This window comes from Staurois parvus, unplaced genomic scaffold, assembly GCF_062004578.1.
Source record: "Staurois parvus isolate SC_StPar_1 unplaced genomic scaffold, SC_StPar_1.0 ptg000231l, whole genome shotgun sequence".
Taxonomy (NCBI): Eukaryota; Metazoa; Chordata; class Amphibia; order Anura; family Ranidae; genus Staurois; species Staurois parvus.
Window position 1 is genome coordinate 371,014 of NW_028318027.1, and position 18,987 is coordinate 390,000.

Consider the following 18,987-nt stretch of genomic DNA (forward strand, 5'->3'; position numbering starts at 1 on the left):
GGTGGGTAAATGGTCTATTGGACTATTTGGTCTCAACTCCCAAGTTTTGAAAGATATCTATTGTAGCCACATTCAGTAAATAAGCTGCAAATATTATGAGAAATGTTACACATCCTGGCCATTTTTGTAAGCTCCACCCTCCCCACCAGCAAACTTAGAGTGCTATGGACTGGTAAACTGACAATTCATCTACAGCTCTACAGAGGAAAATAAAAATTTGCAAAGCAAGACAAGTTTTGAGCGTAACTTTTAATCCAAGAAAGATTGAACATTTGTTTTAGTTGTTGGTTTTAGAATGTATTGATTTAATTTTATTATGGCTCTATGTTTCTATACAGAGGTCGGTGATGTCAAACTAAATTTTCACTGCATTTAACATACTAATAAAGTATCTTATCTTACCATTAGCTTGACTGCCAGTGCCACCAGGTCCTACCCTTCTATGTTAGTATCTGCGGTAGGATTTGTAAGATATCTAACCCTAGGAAAAATGGAATAAATTGCAACACACCAGTCCTTACATTTTTTTAGACTAGGAACATTTTCATCAAGTACACAACACCGGTTACCATCTGTCATAAAGTAGCCTAGTAGCTTCCTATGAATTGAACTAAAAGCACAAACAATCATATCCTCCTTCCAAGCTTGTTGTGTAGGTGCAGCACTGCTCCAGGGAATCATAGAGAAACCAAGTTTCCCTTGACTTCCCTTCTAGCTGCAGTAGTGTTCTGGATGAGCACCACCTACAGTGGAGAAAATATACTGCACCTGCCTACACTCCTCCCCAATTTGACAAATGCTGTCATCAGCATTGAACACAACACAGAACGGTGTACACAGTAATAATGCAAATATCAATGCAAGAAAAACTTTAAACAATATAATAAAAATACTTTGAAGGTACAGTAATTGTCAACAATTAGACCTAACTGGACTGATGACTCCACTGTGGGTTCACAGCCGCAGTCTTCATCATATTCTACTGGGGCCTCCATTACTACAAAGGGTTGTGGATTGGCAGAGCCAGCTGCATCCCATCCCTCAGGGCTAGAGGCTGGTGTGTTGGCTGAGTCCATGGAATCATCAGAACTTGAATCCTGTGGGGCCAAGGTTTCTGGATTGCCCATAGGCCCTCCAAGACCACGTCATACATTGGTGTCAGAGGGAAAGGCTGTTTTTCCTGATATGAGTGTGCTCCCACTTGAGCTCCAGCTTGCTGCCCCTTTTGTACTTGGGATTCTTTACCAACTCCCAGTCCCCTGGTCTTAGCTGTAACTCATTTAGGACTGAGTCCTCAGCCAAGTCTTGGGTTTCTTGGCCTTTTGTAGCTGTTTCCAGTGTTCCCACTCACATGTGCTGGGTGTTGGCTCCTGGGAGCAGTTTGAGAAGTTCAAAAAGAGGTCCACCGGCCAATGGCTATAACAACCAAACATAAAAAAGGTGGCACAACCTATGGCCCGATGCACAGTGTTGGCTCACTGCGGCTCCCATGTGTTGGTGCCAATGATTTCTGTGACCCTGTTCCAGGGTCCGAAGCATGCCCAGCAGGGTATGGTTAAAGTGTTCACAGACCCCCGTTTCTCTGGAAATGGTATGGTGTAGTGTGGGATTTCCAGATACTGCTATGTCGGCACACTTGGGGCAATATTTGGAGTCAAAGTGGAATAGTGGAACCCCGTAGGAGATTATCAGGAAGTTCATGATGACTAATTTGAAGGGCTCTGAAGTGGTAATGGTCATAGGGGTGGTCTCTTCTCCTGGGGCCTTGCGGCTGGAGCAAGTGGCACATTCCCAGCATACTCCTTGAATCCACTTGAATAGCCAAGGGCAGAAGAAATGCTTCCTAACCAGGGCTTCAGTTCTATTGGCCCCAAAATGGCCACTTGTGATGTGCATTACCTGGCAAACATGGAGGATGGGTGACAGGGGGAACCACAACCTGTATAATATGTTTCTATGCTTAGTGAGGCTGCAAGCCTGCAGTAAAGAACATTACCCCAGAACTCGAGGCAATCCCACTGCCTCAGGACTGCTATGGTGGTGTCAGAAATTATCTGGCATTCCCATGAGGATAGTTTTCATAGTCAGGCCAAGAAGTGCTGCAACTGCATGAGGTCAGGGTCCAGTTTCTGGATTTGGGCTCACTCCTCTAGAGTGTGTAACCTTACCAGGGGTGCTGCTGGATAGCCCTTGAGTGTGCAGATGGAGGCAGCTGTGGGGAGGACATGCAAAACTGTACGTTTAAATCTATTTTTCTCACCAGAAAAACTGGGGCAACACATGGGCTGCGACTTTCCCAGAGGACCCCACTCTGTAGCATGTCGTGGATCAGATCCTTAATGTCAGGAATGGACTTGCCAGTAATGGTGGGACTCACCTGCCTTGTGGGCTGCAGTACCAGGGCTGGCCAGCGGGTGCTCTCAGCAATCAGAGACTCAACCCTGCAGCCAGCCAAACACCTGAAGCTGATTACGAGGTGTATTTAAGGGATGGCCAGACCTGCAGTCTGGGCCTTGGTGTGTGTTTTTCCATGGGCCCCTGTATCTTGTTACCTGCGTTCCTGTTCCTGTTTCTGCCTCTGCCTGACTTGTTGCTGACCCTGCCTGATCCTGACCTCTGCTGACTTCTCCTGTTTTGATCCCTGGCTTGTGACCCTGACCATTCTCTCCGCCTGCTCCTCCTGTACCTACCTGCCCGATAGTTATCGACCCGGCCTGCCTGATTACATTGTGCTCTATATGTGTATGTACCTGTGTATCTGTATCAGTTTAGGTTTGGGTTTGTTTCACCTTGTTGTATGTATTTGTGTTAGCTTGGGGTTTGGTGCACTGCGTTTATATTTGTATTGTTAGTCTTTAATAAATTATATTGTTTATAACATATCTGAAGCCTGCGTTTCCCTGCGTCAGTTCACATACCTCTGGTCATACCCGCATCCCTGACATTACACCAAGGCCATCCTGACCAGAAGTGGCTGCACAGGGAAGCCATCTTGGCTTGTTGCTGGGAAGGATGGATCTTGATGAGGTTGTGTATTTATATCTGCTGGTTTTTGATGACAGAGAATATGCTTATCAGACTCTGAAGGAGTATCCCCGGGATCAACTGCTAGAATGCATACGGCTCGCTCATGTTCTAGTAGATCAGGGCACAGAGTTCTCTGAGGTGCAACATTTGATTCAGGTTTGTGTAGAGTTGGCTTCATCTGGTGCCCCTGAAAACAGGAATGACTTTTTGCCACCATTTAGTGCAGACCAGGTAGAGTCCCTGGTATGGTTATTAGAGGATGATGTGGATTGCTTCTTGGAGCATTATGCTGCATGTTCACCACAGGTATTAAGGGATTGTATAAACGCTGTGCAGTCTTTGACCAGACAGGCTTTGTGTAAGCTAAGCTTTGTTCAACCCATACTGCAGACATGGTCAGACTTGTTGCACCCAGCCTCAGTCAGCTTGCAACGTCATTCCTCTGCTCAAGGCACTCTTACTGCATCCCCGACAGCACCCCCAGTGACGGCCCAGTATACTCTGCTAACTACCACATACCAGTCCCCTGCTCCCACTCGCTGCACCTATCCTTTCTTTGGCCCTGTGGAGAGGTCCTCTGTGGCGGCTGCTCCCTCCTCTGTTCCATCTTCCAGGTCTTCTCTGTCCTCAGCTGCTCCATTCGTTTGCAGACCTGCGTTTACTTGCAGTGCTCCAGTAGTTAAAACCAGAAAAAAGCGAAAATTATTTCCAACCAGTACCATCCTGCCAGTATTCAAACCGGTGAGCCTGCCATCTGAGAACCTGCCTTCCGTGGTTCAGCCTGGTGCCTCGGCACCCGCACTTCAGCCTGATGTCTGTACCCAGCCTGATGTCTGTACCCAGCCTGATGTCTGTACCCAGCCTGATGATCCTATCACGCCTGATGACCCAGTGCCCGCTGTAATACCTGGTGACCCGATGCCCACTGTCGAGCCAGACGATCCAATGCCTGATGACCCAGTGCCCGCTGTCATGCCTGGTGACCCGATGCCTGCTGTCGAGCCCGACGATCCAGCGCCAGATGACCCGGTGCCTGCTGTCGAGCCAGACGATCCGGTACCTGATGACCCGGTGCCCGCTGTCATGCCAATTGACTCAGAGCCCACTGTCGTGCTTGGTGACTCAGTGCCCACTGCCTTGCCAGATGACGCGGTGCCCGCTATCGAGCCAAATGACCTGATGCCTGGTGACCCGATGCCCGCTGTCGAGCCAGACGGTCCAATGTCTGACCCAGTGCCCGCAGTCATGCCAGTTGACTCGGAGCCCACTGTCGTGCCTGGTGACTCGGTGCCCACTGCCTTGCCAGATGACGCAGTGCCCGCTGGCGAGCCAAATGACCTGATGCCTGGTGACCCAGTGCCCGCTGTCATACCTGGTGACCCGATGCCCGCTGTCGAGCCAGACAATTCAATGACTGATGACCCAGTGCCCGCTGTCATGCCTGGTGACCCGATGCCCGCTGTCGAGCCAGACGATCCAATGTCTGACCCAGTGCCCGCGGTCATGCCAGTTGACTCGGAACCCACTTTCGTGCCTGGTGACTCGGTGCCCACTGCCTTGCCAGATGACGCGGTGCCCGCTGGCAAGCCAAATTACCTGATGCCTGGTGACCCGATGCCCGCTGTCGTGCCTGATGACCCAGTGCCCGCCACTCCGCCTGGGGGCCCGGTGCCTGCCACCCCTCCTGGGGGTCCGGCGCCCGCCGCTCCGCCTGGGGGCCTGTCGCTCCGCCTGGGGGCCTGGTGCCTGTCGCTCCGCCTGGGGGCCGGCGCCCGCCACCCCGCCTGGGGACCCGATGCCTGTCGCTCCACCCGGGGGCCTGGTGCCCGCTGCCCATCCTGGGGGCCCAGTGCCCACCGCTCCGCCTGGGGGCCCTGTGCCCAGCGCTCCTCCTGGGGGCCCGGTGCCCGCCGCTCCGCCTGGGGGCCCTGTGCCTGTCGCTCCGCCTGGGGGCCCAATGCCTGTCGCTCCACCTGGGGGCCCGATGCCTGTCGCTCCGCCTGGGGGCCCGATGCCTGTCGCTCTGCCTGGGGTCCCAGTGCCTGTCGCTCCGCCTGGTGGCCCGATGTGCCTGCTGCCCCGCCTGGTGGCCCTTTGCCTGCTGCTCCGCCTGGTGATCCGGTGTCCAGCCCGATATGTGCCTCTGCCCGGTGTCCAGTCCGATGTGCCTCTGTCCGGAGTCCAGCCCGATGTGCCTCTGCCCAGAGTCCAACCCGATGTGCCTCTGCCCGGAGTCCAGCCCGATGTGCCTCTGCCCGGAGTCCAGCCCGATGTGCCAGTCTTTGATATCCCGCCAGTTACCAGACCCGGGCGGTGGAACATTTTGCCCAGCTAGGACTGTTTGGAGCGTCCTGAGGCCGCTCCTTGAGGGGGGGGGGTACTGTCAGGAACGGACTTGCCAGTAATGGTGGGACTCACCTGCATTGTGGGCTGCAGTACCAGGGCTGGCCAGCGGGTGCTCTCAGCAATCAGAGACTCAACCCTGCAGCCAGCCAAACACCTGAAGCTGATTATGGAGGTGTATTTAAGGGATGGCCAGACCTGCAGTCTGGGCCTTGGTGTGTGTTTTTCTATGGGCCCCTGAATCTTGTTACCTGCGTTCCTGTTCCTGTTTCTGCCTCTGCCTCTGCCTGACTTGTTGCTGACCCTGCCTGATCCTGACCTCTGCTGACTTCTCCTGTTTTGATTCCTGGCTTGTGACCCTGACAATTCTCTCCGCCTGCTCCTCCTGTACCTACCTGCCCGATAATTATTGACCCGGCTTGCCTGACTACGTTGTGCTCTAGATGTGTATGTACCTGTGTATCTGTATCAGTTTAGGTTTGGGTTTGTTTCACCTTGTTGTATGTATTTGTGTTAGCTTGGGGTTTGGTGCACTGCGTTTATGTTGTATTGTTAGTCTTTAATAAATTATATTGTTTATAACATACAGTCAGGTCCATAAATATTGGGACATGGACACAATTCTAACATTTTTGGCTCTATACACCACCACAATAGATTTGAAATGAAACGAACAAGATGTGCTTTAACTGCAGACTGTCAGCTTTAATTTGAGGGTATTTACATCCAAATCAGGTGAACGGTGTAGGAATTACAACAGTTTGCATATGTGCCTCCCACTTGTTAAGGGACCAAAGGTAATGGGACAATTGGCTTCTCAGCTGTTCCATGGCCAGGTGTGTGTTATTCCCTCATTATCCCAATTACAATGAGCAGATAAAAGGTCCAGAGTTCATTTCAAGTGTGCTATTTGCATTTGGAATCTGTTGCTGTCAACTCTCAAGATGAGATCCAAAGAGCTGTCACTATCAGTGAAGCCATCATTAGGCTGAAAAAACAAAACAAGCCCATCAGAGAGATAGCAAAAACATTAGGCGTGGCCAAAACAACTGTTTGGAACATTCTTAAAAAGAAGGAACGCACCGGTGAGCTCAGCAACACCAAAAGACCCTGAAGACCACGGAAAACAACTGTGGTGGATGAGCGAAGAATTCTTTCCCTGGTGAAGAAAACACCCTTCACAACAGTTGGCCAGATCAAGAACACTCTCCAGGAGGTAGGTGTATGTGTGTCAAAGTCACCAATCAAGAGAAGACTTCACCAGAGTGAATACAGAGGGTTCACCACAAGATGTAAACCATTGGTGAGCCTCAAAAACAGGAAGGCCAGATTAGAGTTTGCCAAACGACATGTAAAAAAGCCTTCACAGTTCTGGAACAACATCCTATGGACAGATGAGACCGAGATCAACTTGTACCAGAGTGATGAGAAGAGAAGAGTATGGAGAAGGAACTGCTCATGATCCTAAGCATACCACCTCATCAGTGAAGCATGGCGGTGGTAGTGTCATGGCGTGGGCATGTATGGCTGCCAATGGAACTGGTTCTCTTGTATTTATTGATGATGTGACTGCTGAGAAAAGCAGCAGGATGAATTCTGAAGTGTTTCGGGAATATTATCTGCTCATATTCAGCCAAATGCTTCAGAACTCATTGGACGCTTCACAGTGCAGATGGACAATGACCCAAAGCAGACTGCAAAAGCAGCCAAAGAGTTTTTTAAGGGAAAGAAGTGGAATGTTATGCCATGGCCAAGTCAATCACCTGACCTGAATCCGATTGAGCATGCATTTCACTTGCTGAAGACAAAACTAAAGGGAAAATGCCCCAAGAACAAGCAGGAACTAAAGACAGTTGCAGTAGAGGCCTGGCAGAGCATCACCAGGGATGAAACCCAGCGTCTGGTGATGTCTATGCGTTCCAGACTTCAGGCTGTAATTGACTGCAAAGGATTTGCAACCAAGCATTAAAAAGTGAAAGTTTGATGTATGATTATTATTCTGTCCCATTACTTTTGGTCCCTTAACAAGTGGGAGGCACATATGCAAACTGTTGTAATTCCTACACCGTTCACCTGATTTGGATGTAAATACCCTCAAATTAAAGCTGACAGTCTGCAGTTAAAGCACATCTTGCCTGTTTCATTTCAAATCCATTGTGGTGGTGTATAGAGCCAAAAATGTTAGAATTGTGTCAATGTGCCGATATTTAAGGATCTGACTGTATCTGAAGCCTGCGTTTCCCTGCGTCGGTTCACATACCTCTGGTCATACCCGGAGCCCTGACACTTAACCTCTTGGCAGAGAGCCAGGGTGGAGCAGCCCCTGTATTGATGGGATGGTCTATGGTTTCGGTGCAGCCATAATATTCAGGGCTGGTGGCAGATATTAGCAGATACTTCTCCAGCAGTTGGTGGAGGAGCCATTGATGGGGCAAGAGATAGTCCTGGAACAGAGGGTCCTGTGTTACCAGTAACAGTTTATATTGCTCCTCATCCAGAGAGGACATAGCAGCCTGTAATGGAGCACAAGCAATTTCCACCCTCATTTAGGCTCAGGAGATGCAATGCACCGGTAGTAGGCCCAAACTGAAGACAGCGCTTGCCAAGGGGGTTGCAACACAGCCTGTCCGGTTAAACCCAAAAGTGAGCTTGCTGAAGTGCAGACACGGGCCCTGAGCTTCCCGTATTCCACCACCTTTCCCTGTCACTAGTGCTGTCCTTGACATATGGGTGTGCTCTCCCTCCACTAGCTACTTCACAAATGCACACCAAAACCTGGGGGCAGGGACTTAGAAAGACTGCATGACCCAAGATGACCTCCTGGATGCAGTATAGCAAACTGAAACACTGCTCCAGCAAACCATAGAGAAACCAAGTTTGTCTTGACTTCCTCTCCAGCTGCAGTTCTACTCCAGACGAGTGCCACCTACAGTGGAGGAAATAGACTGCACCTGCCTACAAGCTATGTTCTGTAAGCTACTAATTTAAAAATCTACCATGCAATGAAGATAAAGAAAGAAAAACAAGTTTGAAATCTAGCCTGGGTGTCAACCATAATAACAAATATGGTCAGTACATCAGATGTAGCAGATCTCTAATCTTGGAGTATATATATATATATATCCCCTGACAAAGCACCTTCTTCTCATGTTGATGAGGACAAGGGCCTCTTCCCTGCAACTCTGTCCCAGTGTTTGTGGGGTGCAGGGGGTAGCTTATTGGAATCTGGAAATCCTAGCTTCCATGTGAATGAGTATGGGGTACTTACTCATTCAAAAAAAAATGTCAAAAGTAATTAAAAACAACAACACAGTCTATGACAAGTCCTTTATAAAAACAAAAAGCAAAAAAAATGTCCTCCTATGTAAATCTATTGTCAATGACGATGAACGCCGACCACCAATCCTCACAAAAAAACTCTCCTCCTCCTGAACAAATACACTCATGGCATGACAGCCACTTCCCCCAGCTAGTAAATAAACATGGGGTTGGGGTTACCGGCGGTATCACAGGATGGACACACCCTTATGACATCATGGGGCAAGTTGCAGAGTGCCATCTTGAGGGCATGGTCACCTGGTGATGTCATTGTTTTCACATGGGGAGGTTGGGTTTTATTTCAGGGAACTTCCAGATTCGGATACGCTACCCCCACACCCTTCAACATGGGGGCAAGGCGCTTTGCCAAAGGGGCCCCCCATTTTGAGGGCATGATGCACAATCCCCCCCTTTCCTGGCTTACCAGGCTGCATGCTTGGATAAGGGTCTGGTATTGATTTTGGGTGACATGTCATTTTTTTTTTTTGGTGTGGTGTTCCCCATCCATACCAGACCCAAAAGACCTGTTATGGATTTAGGGGACCCCTATAATTTTTTTGCAGTGTCGGCTCTTTTGTTTACATTCTACTGTCAATGGGGACAGCTGTTGCTGACAGCAGGGATGACTCTTCGTTGTTAGGAAGCCAGTGGACGCCAGCTCCTTAGCAACAGATGACTCTTTCTTGCTGGCTGACAGCAGGGATGAGTAACTGGTTGTTAGGTCACCAGCGGGTGCTGTCTCCTAACAACCAGTACAAAACACTGCAAAAACCTGTGGTTCAAATATTCGACCACCAACCAAACAGGGGGGTGTTTAACCGATCAGTAATCATTTGAAAGCAACTGTCTGGTCTGCCAGTGTATCGGATCTGCCCAGAGGGGAAGACAGACCTATTGAAAGTCTGGCGTGAAATCACCTTTTGCTCCTGAGTGCAGCTGTTTGGATGTCCCAGTAGACTGCAAATCTTCTGCAAGACTGAGGGAATATTGGCAGGGGGTTTGGAACCTCATTTGTAAACTGATGTTGAACTTAGTAACAAGCCAGTGACTTACTGTATCTTAGTCTCTTCTAATCCACCTATTGAATGCTGCCAGGACTCACCTCATTCTCAGACTCAAGGCTCATGGTTCTCTAAAATTAGTGAGATCGGACATATTGAAGACCTTGCAGCCTCTTTAGAAGCCCAGGAGGATACATTTAGACATACGTGGTTTTAATGGATAGAATTCATGGACTTCGCGGGTCAAGATGAGCACATAGTCGATGTTAAAGACATGCTATGCACTATGCTCCATTGCATGGATGTCTTGATTACCTTTAACACTGTGCCAGAGACATGTTGAACACATTGGAAATTTGTCAAGGATATGCTAAGTCCACTGACAACTCCTTATAGACCAGAGCAATTTTTACAATTCAAACATGGGCCTGTTTATTCATCCTCTCTATTTGTCCTATTTACTGGGTTAACACCAGAACTGTAATAGAGGGTAAACATTTCCATTGGGGACCCTAGTTCTGGAGACCCTGATGACACACCAGGATTTCTCATAAACTCTTGTTTTGACTATAGGACAAGAAGTGAAAGGAAATCTCCCCAATGGGACACAGATGGCAAAAAAACCTGATGGGGGTTATACCCCTCCATTAGTCTATCCAAAATTCAAAAAACAATGTACTTTAATGACACTTTCATACTATCTGAAGGATCATTTTACACAGCCGAGATACATAGCAAGTCCAGCTTGTCATTTTTGCCAGCCTGGAAATGCCTACATTTGTGACCGGGAAGCAGCGTCAGGGGCAGAAAAGCTAATCCTAAGGGAAATATGCCCTAAATAAAACTTTTACCTGAGTTTCTACAGAGTATCTCCTACCCCAAGGTTCTCAAGTGGTTAGAGAAGCCTGTACTTCCAGGAGGTGGACTTCATTTTATTTGTGCAGGCTGCACTGAAAAGTTGTGATTATCTTGTTTCTCTTTACTTTGTCTGTCTACATTCTCTAAGTTGTATCGTAGTGTATTACAAGTTTTGTCCAGCAACAGTTAGTACATGTGGCCAGTGAAATGACCTATCAGAATTGCAAAGTGGACAAACAATTGGTTCTGTTTAGCTGGAGCATCTGTATCAGTAACGGCCAAATTGTTTGATGCTTCAAGAGCAACAGTCTCCCACAAGCATGGCAAGACTAAAAAGTAAGTCTCTACAAGTGCAACAGTCTCCACAGAGTATTTGAAACTAAAGTACAACAGTCTCCACCAAGCATGTCCGGACTTCAAGAACACAAGTCTCCACCTAGCATGTCAAGACTTCAAGTCTCCACCTAGCTTGGTAAGACTCCAAGAGCAAAAGTCTCCGCCAAACATGGTATAACTTTAAGACCACCAGTCTCTATGAAGCATGACATGACCACAAAAGCAAAAGTCTCCACCAAGCTTGGCAGGATTCCAATTGCAAATGTCTCCACAAAGCATTTGAAACTACAAGTCCAACAGTCTCCACCAAGCATGACAAAACTTCAAGAGCAACAGTCACCACCAAGCATGGCAAGATTCCAAGAGCACCAGTCTCCACCAAGCATGACAAGGCTCCAAGAGCACCAGTCTCCATCGAACAAGGCAAGACTCCAAGTGCACTAGTCTCCACCCATTATTGCAAGTCTACAACAGCAATAGTCTTTACCAAGTATGGCAAGACTCTATTGGGGTTAGAAGAACAGCAGAGAGTAACTGAATGATGGATTGTTAAACACTAAGACTGTGGTCAAGCACAGAAGTACTGCATCAAAAATGATAATGGATCTCATTATCCCCCTTGAAGACCCACAAAACCAGTCTGGAGGGAACTTCACAAAGCCAACATTCATGGAAGAACTAAAGCAACACAAAAAAAGAAACCTCAAATAATATATCTGTTGTGGATACCGATACTTCAGCTAAACGGTCACTAAGGATTCTTTCTGGAAGTCAGAAAAGGAAACACAACATACAATACACTACCATACATCCTAGAGAACACAGACAAAGAAAAGATAATTGCAACATATCATACTGGTGTTCACAACACTGCGTCCACCAGCTTGTCATTTTTCTTATCTAGAATGTCCTTTAACAGCCCAATATTCTTTCATGTCATTCACTGATGTCTTTAAAGCTTTACGAATGTCCTGACTCCTTAAAGTGTAAATGATGGGGTTTAACATGGGAAGTATAAAAAAGTATATAAAGGTGAGTCCGTTGTAAATGTTGTTACTCAATGTATCAGACAGTGTCAGTGCATATGTAGCAAATGGTATTCCAAAATATAAAGTCACCACCACAAGATGGGAGCTGCAGGTGGAGAAGGCTTTCTGTCTCCTGGCTGATGTCTTTATCCTCAGGATGGAGATAATGATCAGTAGGTAGGACAAGACAATAAACGCAAAAGGTAGATTAAGTAGATACGTTATTACCCAGCCAAATATGTAGAGGGGTTTTGTGTTTGATATAACACACCATTTAACAGAGAATGCAGTGCATTCACAAAAAAAATAATAGATGATGACAGGGGCACAAAATTTTAGACTCATAAAGAAGTAAAATGAAACTGCTACAACCATGGCTGAAAATAACCAAAAGCTGATGATGAGATACAGGCAGAGTCTATTGTGCATGAGAGCCGAATATCTCAACGGTTGACAGATCGCCAAATATCGGTCATAGGACATCAGCGTCAGTAGAAAAGTCTCAAAGACTAAAATAGCAATCACTACATGCATCTGAATGACACAATCAACAAAAGGAACAACACTTCTTCCCCATAGGATGTTTTGCATCACTGATGGATCAATGCCTGTGGTGCCAACAAACTCGCAAAATAATAAATTGCTGATCAGAAAGTACATGGGGGAGTGGAGACGAGGGCTCTTCCATATTACAGAGATCATAAGAAGGTTCTCAATGCAGGTAAGGGTGTAGATAACCAATAAGAGAAGGAAAAGTGGAATTCTGTATTCATTAAACCCATCAAACCCAAGAATCAGGACTTCTGCAACAATTGTTTCATTCATTTGACGTAACACCTGTGAAAAAGTGATGGTTAATATTTTAGCACCCAACATATGTAAAGCTAAGAACTAAAATGTAATATAATGCATTTTACTAGCCCTAAGATGTTATTGTGTGGCAGTGTTTTCCTTTTTCAGGCCTTTTTTCCCCTGGTGGTCCTGCCAGTAACACAGTTCCTGTCCTAGGGTATCAACCTTCACTAACTCTGCTGGATCTATGGAGGAGCAGCATTGACATCTATGAACAGGAAATGAGTTAGGATGAAAGAACACCTCCTCTGTCCTCTTCTCTATAAACGAGAGGATGGGATGGGAGCTTACAATACACAGGAGGGAGCAGCTATCATATTCCAATTGTCAGCACTGCCCCACAGTTAGAGAACACTGCAATTCCAAGAGCCGGTCCAAAAAGCTCTGCAGTCTGGGATTGTATTTTTAATACCACATGTGCGGTCTGCATCCTCTGCTGTTATAACATGGGCACCATATGCCTGAGGAGACGCAAGAATCTACACCACAAACATTGGTGGGAGATGCAATTCCAGTTTGACAGCAAAAATGGCCACACTCCTCCTTCCTCACTTTACTCACTATACCAATATAAATACATATGTAGTCAGGTGCTGGATTACAGAAATATGGAAAAGGAGATATTACCTCTGTTTTACAGCTGCGCTAAATTTAGATCAACGCACTGGTGTGAAATGGCCCTTATGTGTGAAACTCGAAAAATTAGAATATGGTGCAAAAGTTCATTTATTTCAGAGCAGCAACTTAAAAGGTGAAACTAATATATGAGATAGACTCATTACATGCAAAGCAAGAAAGTTCAAGCCGTGATTTGTCATCATTGTGATGATTATGGCTTACAGGTCATGAAAACCCCAAATCCACAATCTCAGAAAATGAGAATATTCCATGCAATCAATAAAACACGGATTGTACATAGAACAATATCAGACCTCTGAAAAGTAGAAGCTGCATATGTACTCGGTACTTGGTTTGGGCCCCTTTTGCAGTAATTACTGCCTCAATGCGGCGTGGCATGAAAGCTATCAGCCTGTGGCACTGATGAGGTGTTATGGAAGACCAGGATGCTTCAATAGCGGCCTTCAGCTCTTCTGCATTGTTCGGTCTCATGTCTCTCATCTTTCTCTTGGCAATGCCCCATAGATTCTCTATGGGGTTCAGGTCAGGTGAGTTTGCTGGCCAATCAAGCACAGTAATCCCAGGTCAAGCTGGTCTGTGGAAGGAAGCATGAAGTGCTCCAAAATCTCCTGGTAGACGGCTGCGTTGACCCTGGACTTAATGAAGCACAGTGGACCAACACCAGCTGATGACATGGCTCCCCAAATCAACACAGACTGTGGAAACTTCACACTGGACTTCCAGCATCTTGCAGTGTGTGCCTCTCCATTCTTACTCCATACTCGGGGTCCTTGGGCCTCTCCATTCTTCCTCCATACTCGGGGTCCTTGGGCCCCTCCATTCCTCCTCCATACTCGGGGTCCTTGGTTTCCAAATGAGATGCAAAAGTTGCTCTCATCAGAAAAGAGGACTTTGGACCACTGAGCAACAGACCAGGTCTGTTTTTCTTTAGCCCAGGTAAGACGCTTCTGACGTTGTTTGTTGTTCAGGAGCGGCTTGACAAGAGGAATACGACATTTGAAGCCCATGTCCAGGATCCGCCTGTGTGTGGTGGCTCTTGATGCACTGACTCCAGCCTCAGTCCACTCCTTGTGAAAGCCCCCAACACTTTTGAATGGCCTTTTCCTGACAATCCTCTCCAGGCTGCGGTCATCCCTGCTGCTTGTGCACCTTTTTCTTCCACACTTTTCCCTTCCACATAACTTTCTATTAATGTGCTTTGATACAGCACTTTGGGAACATCCAAATTTTTTTGCAATTACCTTTTGAGGCTTTCCCTCCTTATGGAGGGTGTCAATGATGGTTTTCTGCACAACTGTCAGGTCAGCAGTCTTTCCCATGATTGTGATTCCTACTGAACCAGACTGAGAGACCATTTAAAGGTTCAGGAACCCTTTGCAGGTGTTATGGCTTAATTATCTGATTAGAGTGGGACACTTTGAGCCGAGAATATTCCACCTTTTCACAATATTCTCATTTTCTGAGATTGTGGATTTGGGGTTTTCATGAGCTGTAAGCCATAATCATCACAATGAGGACAAATCACGGCTTGAACTATCTTGCTTTGCATGTAATGAGTCTATCTCATATATTAATTTCACCTTTTACGTTGCATTACTGAAATAAATGAACTTTTGCACGATATTCTAATTTTTCGAGTTTCACCTGTATTCTTCTAGTCCTCTAAGGAGATACTGATGCTATGCTGCACCATTCTCCTCTGGCCAGTAGGGGGAGAGCTAAGGCAGAGCCGCCCATAGACTTCTATGCAGAGTGCTAAGAATCCTGGGAGTAGTAGTCTGAGATGGCAGTCATATAATGGGCAAACTTACAAAATCTGCAGGGGATCAAATAAATATTTTCCCCACTGTGTGTGTGTTTGTGTGTGTGTGTATATATATATATATATATATTGTTACTGTAATGAGAGGGAGTGGTCGGGGCTCACAGAAAAGAAGGCTGGCCCTGGGTTTGTGCACCCAAACAGATTTGCCAAGTTGGATGAAGATGTGGGGGTGGCAAGCTCAGGGGTGGCAGCCCTGGATGTCACTGCTATCCCTAACAGCCGGGAGGGCAGACCATCTGGGAGGGGTGGTGAGGGTAGTGCAGGAAGGCCTAGACAGATGGTGGTAGTAGGGGATTCTATAATCAGAAGGACTGATAGAATAATTGGTCGCCAGGATCACCTCAACCGAATGGTTTGCTATCTCCCTGGTTCCAGGGTTCGGCATGTGGTGGACAGTTGATAAATTACTGGGAGGGACTGGACATGACCCAGCTGTCTTGGTTCATGTTGGAACCAATGACAGAATACATGGAAGGTGGAGGCTCCTTAAGAATCAATTTAAAGAACGAGGCTGCAAGTTGATGGGAAGGACCTCCAAGGTAATATTTTCTGAAATATTAGCTGTGCCATGCGCAACTCAGGAAAGACAGGGGGAGATTAGAGAACTCAATGCATGGCTGAAGACCTGGTGTAAGAGGGAAGGATTTGGGTTTCTAGAGCACTGGGCTGACTTTTCATTGGGGTGCAGCTTATATGCTAGAGATGGTTTGCACCTAAATGGAAGGGGGTCTGCTGTGCTGGGGGAGAGGTTTATGGGAAGGCTGGAGGAGTATTTAAACTAGGATGGAGGGGGGAGGGAGAATTAGATTATAACAGGGAAGGCAGATCAGACAGGTGTCAGTACTTATTGGGGGGTTGAATGGGGAAAGATGGGGGGAAGGCTATGGCAGATGATAAGAAGGCTCTCATGTTACAAACAAACAGTGGAATTGGTACCATTTGTATGAAAATAAAAAAGTATTCAAAATACATGTGAACAAGGTGTCAATCAATTAAAGCCTTTCTTCACCAATGCCAGAAGTCTGCCAAGCAAAATAGGTGAGTTGGAAGCTTTGGCTCATGAAGAGAACTATGATTGAATTGGTATTGCTGAATATTGGCTTCATTCTTCACATGACTGGGCCATTCATATTCCTGGCTAGGTTCTCTTTCGGAGAGACAGGGGAAATAGGAAAGGTGGTGGTGTCTATGTGAGCAATGATCTCAGAGCGAGTGTGAAAGAGGACCTAGTTGATGGAGAGTGTGATGAGGCTGAAGCATTATGGGTGGAACTGCACACGGAGGTGCGTACTACAAAGGTCATCATTGGAGTTTGTTATAGACCTCCCAGTGTTAATGAGGAGGTGGAGACTCAGCTCCTTGCACAGATTGAAAGAGCTGCAAGGGCTGGGACAGTGATAATAATGGGGGATATTAACTATCCGGAAATTGACTGGAGTAATGGTACTGCAGGAACAGTTAAAGGGCAAAAATTTTTAAACCTACTACAGGACAATGTTACGGTACAGTTCATAGAGGTCCCAACTAGGAATGATGCTCTGCTGGACCTGGTAATCTCAAACCATGCAGAGCTTATTACTAATTTCCATATAAAAGAACATCTGGGTAGCAGTGACCATACCATGATTTCATTTATTGTTTGCTGTAAACAGCGAGCACATACGGGAAAAATAAAAAAACACTCAATTTTAAGAGAGCTAATTCTCCAAGGCTGAGAGCTGCTCTCCAAGCCTTAGACTGGGAGGGAATATTGGCATTTATGAACACAACACAGAAATGGGAGTTGTTCAAAAAGGCTGTATGTGACCACACTGCAAAATATATTCCCATGGGCAACATGTTTAAAAGGCTAAAAATAAAACCTATGTGGCTTACGGCCAAAGTTAAAAAAGCTATAGATAATAAGAAAAGAGCTTTTATTAAATATAAAAATGAAAGAATGCGATCATCGTTTACACATTACAAAGAATATAACACTATATGCAAAAAGGAAATAAAGGCCACAAAAATTGAAAACAAATGACAGATTGCTAAAGATAGCTGGACCATCCCCCAAAAATTCTTCAAATATATTAACAGTAAAAAGGTCCGGTCTGAGCATATAGGCCCTTTACAGAATCATCTAGAGGGGGTGACTGGGGACAAAGAGAAGGACAATGTATGAAATCCCCTCTTCAGCTCTATGTATACAAAGGAGCATGGGGGGGCTCTTGTCCATAATGGGGGGTGGTACTGACACAGCCCCAGATGATCCACATTGGCTCACAATTGATATGATCCAGAAATATTTAGACAGAATAAAGGTGAATAAACACCTGGACTGGATGGCATACACCCACGTGGCCTTAAAGAATTGAGCTCTGTCATTTCACAGCCATTGTTTCTCATTTTTAGGAACTCTTTAATGACTGGCGTAGTACCACTGGATTGGTGTAAGGCCAATGTGGGGCCAATATTTATAAAGGGGACAAAATCTTTACCAAGTAATTATAGACCTGTTAGTGTAACTTCTATAGTTGGGAAGATATTGGAGAGTTTAATAAAAGACACATTGATGAGTTCTTGCTGTAAACAAATATTTTAAACAACAGACAGCATGGAGTCATGAAAGACAGAAGTTGTCAAACAAATCTGATTTCTTTTTATGAGGAGGTGAGAAAAACCTTGGACAGAGGGGTGGTGGTGGACATGGTACACTTGGACAGAGGGGTGGCGGTGGACATGGTATACTTGGAAAGAGGGGTGGCGGTGGACGTGGTATATTTGCACAGAGGGTTGGCTGTGGACGTGGTATACTTGCACAGAGCGGCAGTGGTGGACGTGGTATACTTGGACAGAGGGGTGGCAGGGGATGTGGTATACTTGGACAGAGGGGTGGCTGTGGACATAGTTTACTTGCACAGAAGGGTGGCGGTGGATGTGGTATACTTGGACAGAGGGGTGGTGGTGGACGTGGTATACTTGGACAGAGGGGTGGTGGTGGACGTGGTATACTTGGACAGAGGGGTGGCTGTGGATGTGGTATACTTGGACAGAGGGGTGGCCGTGCACGTGGTATACTTGGACAGAGGGGTGGCTGTGGACGTGGTATACTTGGACAGAGGGGTGGCTGTAGACGTGGTATACTTGGACAGAGGGGTGGCTGTGGATGTGGTAAACAAGGACAGAGGGGTGGCTGTGGATGTGGTATACATGGACAGAGGGGTGGCTGTGGTATACTTGGACAGAAGGGTGGCTGTGGATGTGGTATACTTGCGCAGAAGGGTGGCGGTGGACGTGGTGTACTTGGACAGAGGGGTGGCGGTGGACGTGGTATACTTAGACAGAGGGGTGGCGTTGGACGTGGTATACTTGCACAGAAGGGTGGCGGTGGACGTGGTGTACTTGGACAGAGGGGTGGCGGTGGACGTGGTATACTTGGACAGAGGGGTGGCTGTGGATGTGGTATACTTGGACAGAGGGGTGGCTGTGGACGTGGTATACTTAGACAGAGGGGTGGCGTTGGACGTGGTATACTTGCACAGAAGGGTGGCGGTGGACGTGGTATACTTGGACAGAGGGGTGGCGGTGGACGTGGTATACTTGGACAGAGGGGTGGCTGTGGATGTGGTATACTTGGACAGAGGGGTGGCTGTGGATGTGGTATACTTGGACAGAGGGGTATGTATTTAGGTAACTTTATGGATCCAATTATAGGCATGTGCAAATAACTGCTGCTGTGGAGTTGATTATGTGGTTATTATGTATTTTTGTATTTAGA

At 46.7% G+C, this 18,987-nt stretch overlaps 1 protein-coding gene across 1 annotated transcript in view; it reads right to left on the reverse strand.

The window, feature by feature from the left end:
* Positions 1-11,779: 11,779 nt before the first annotated feature.
* The window catches only part of LOC149460365 (olfactory receptor 8D1-like), a 10,910-nt gene continuing 3,702 nt past the window's right edge, over positions 11,780-18,987 (reverse strand). Inside the window, exon 2 of the mRNA XM_089679775.1 lies at positions 11,780-12,748. Within this exon, the coding sequence (XP_089535901.1) occupies positions 11,780-12,748 (969 nt within the window). The remainder of the gene's footprint in view (positions 12,749-18,987) is intronic.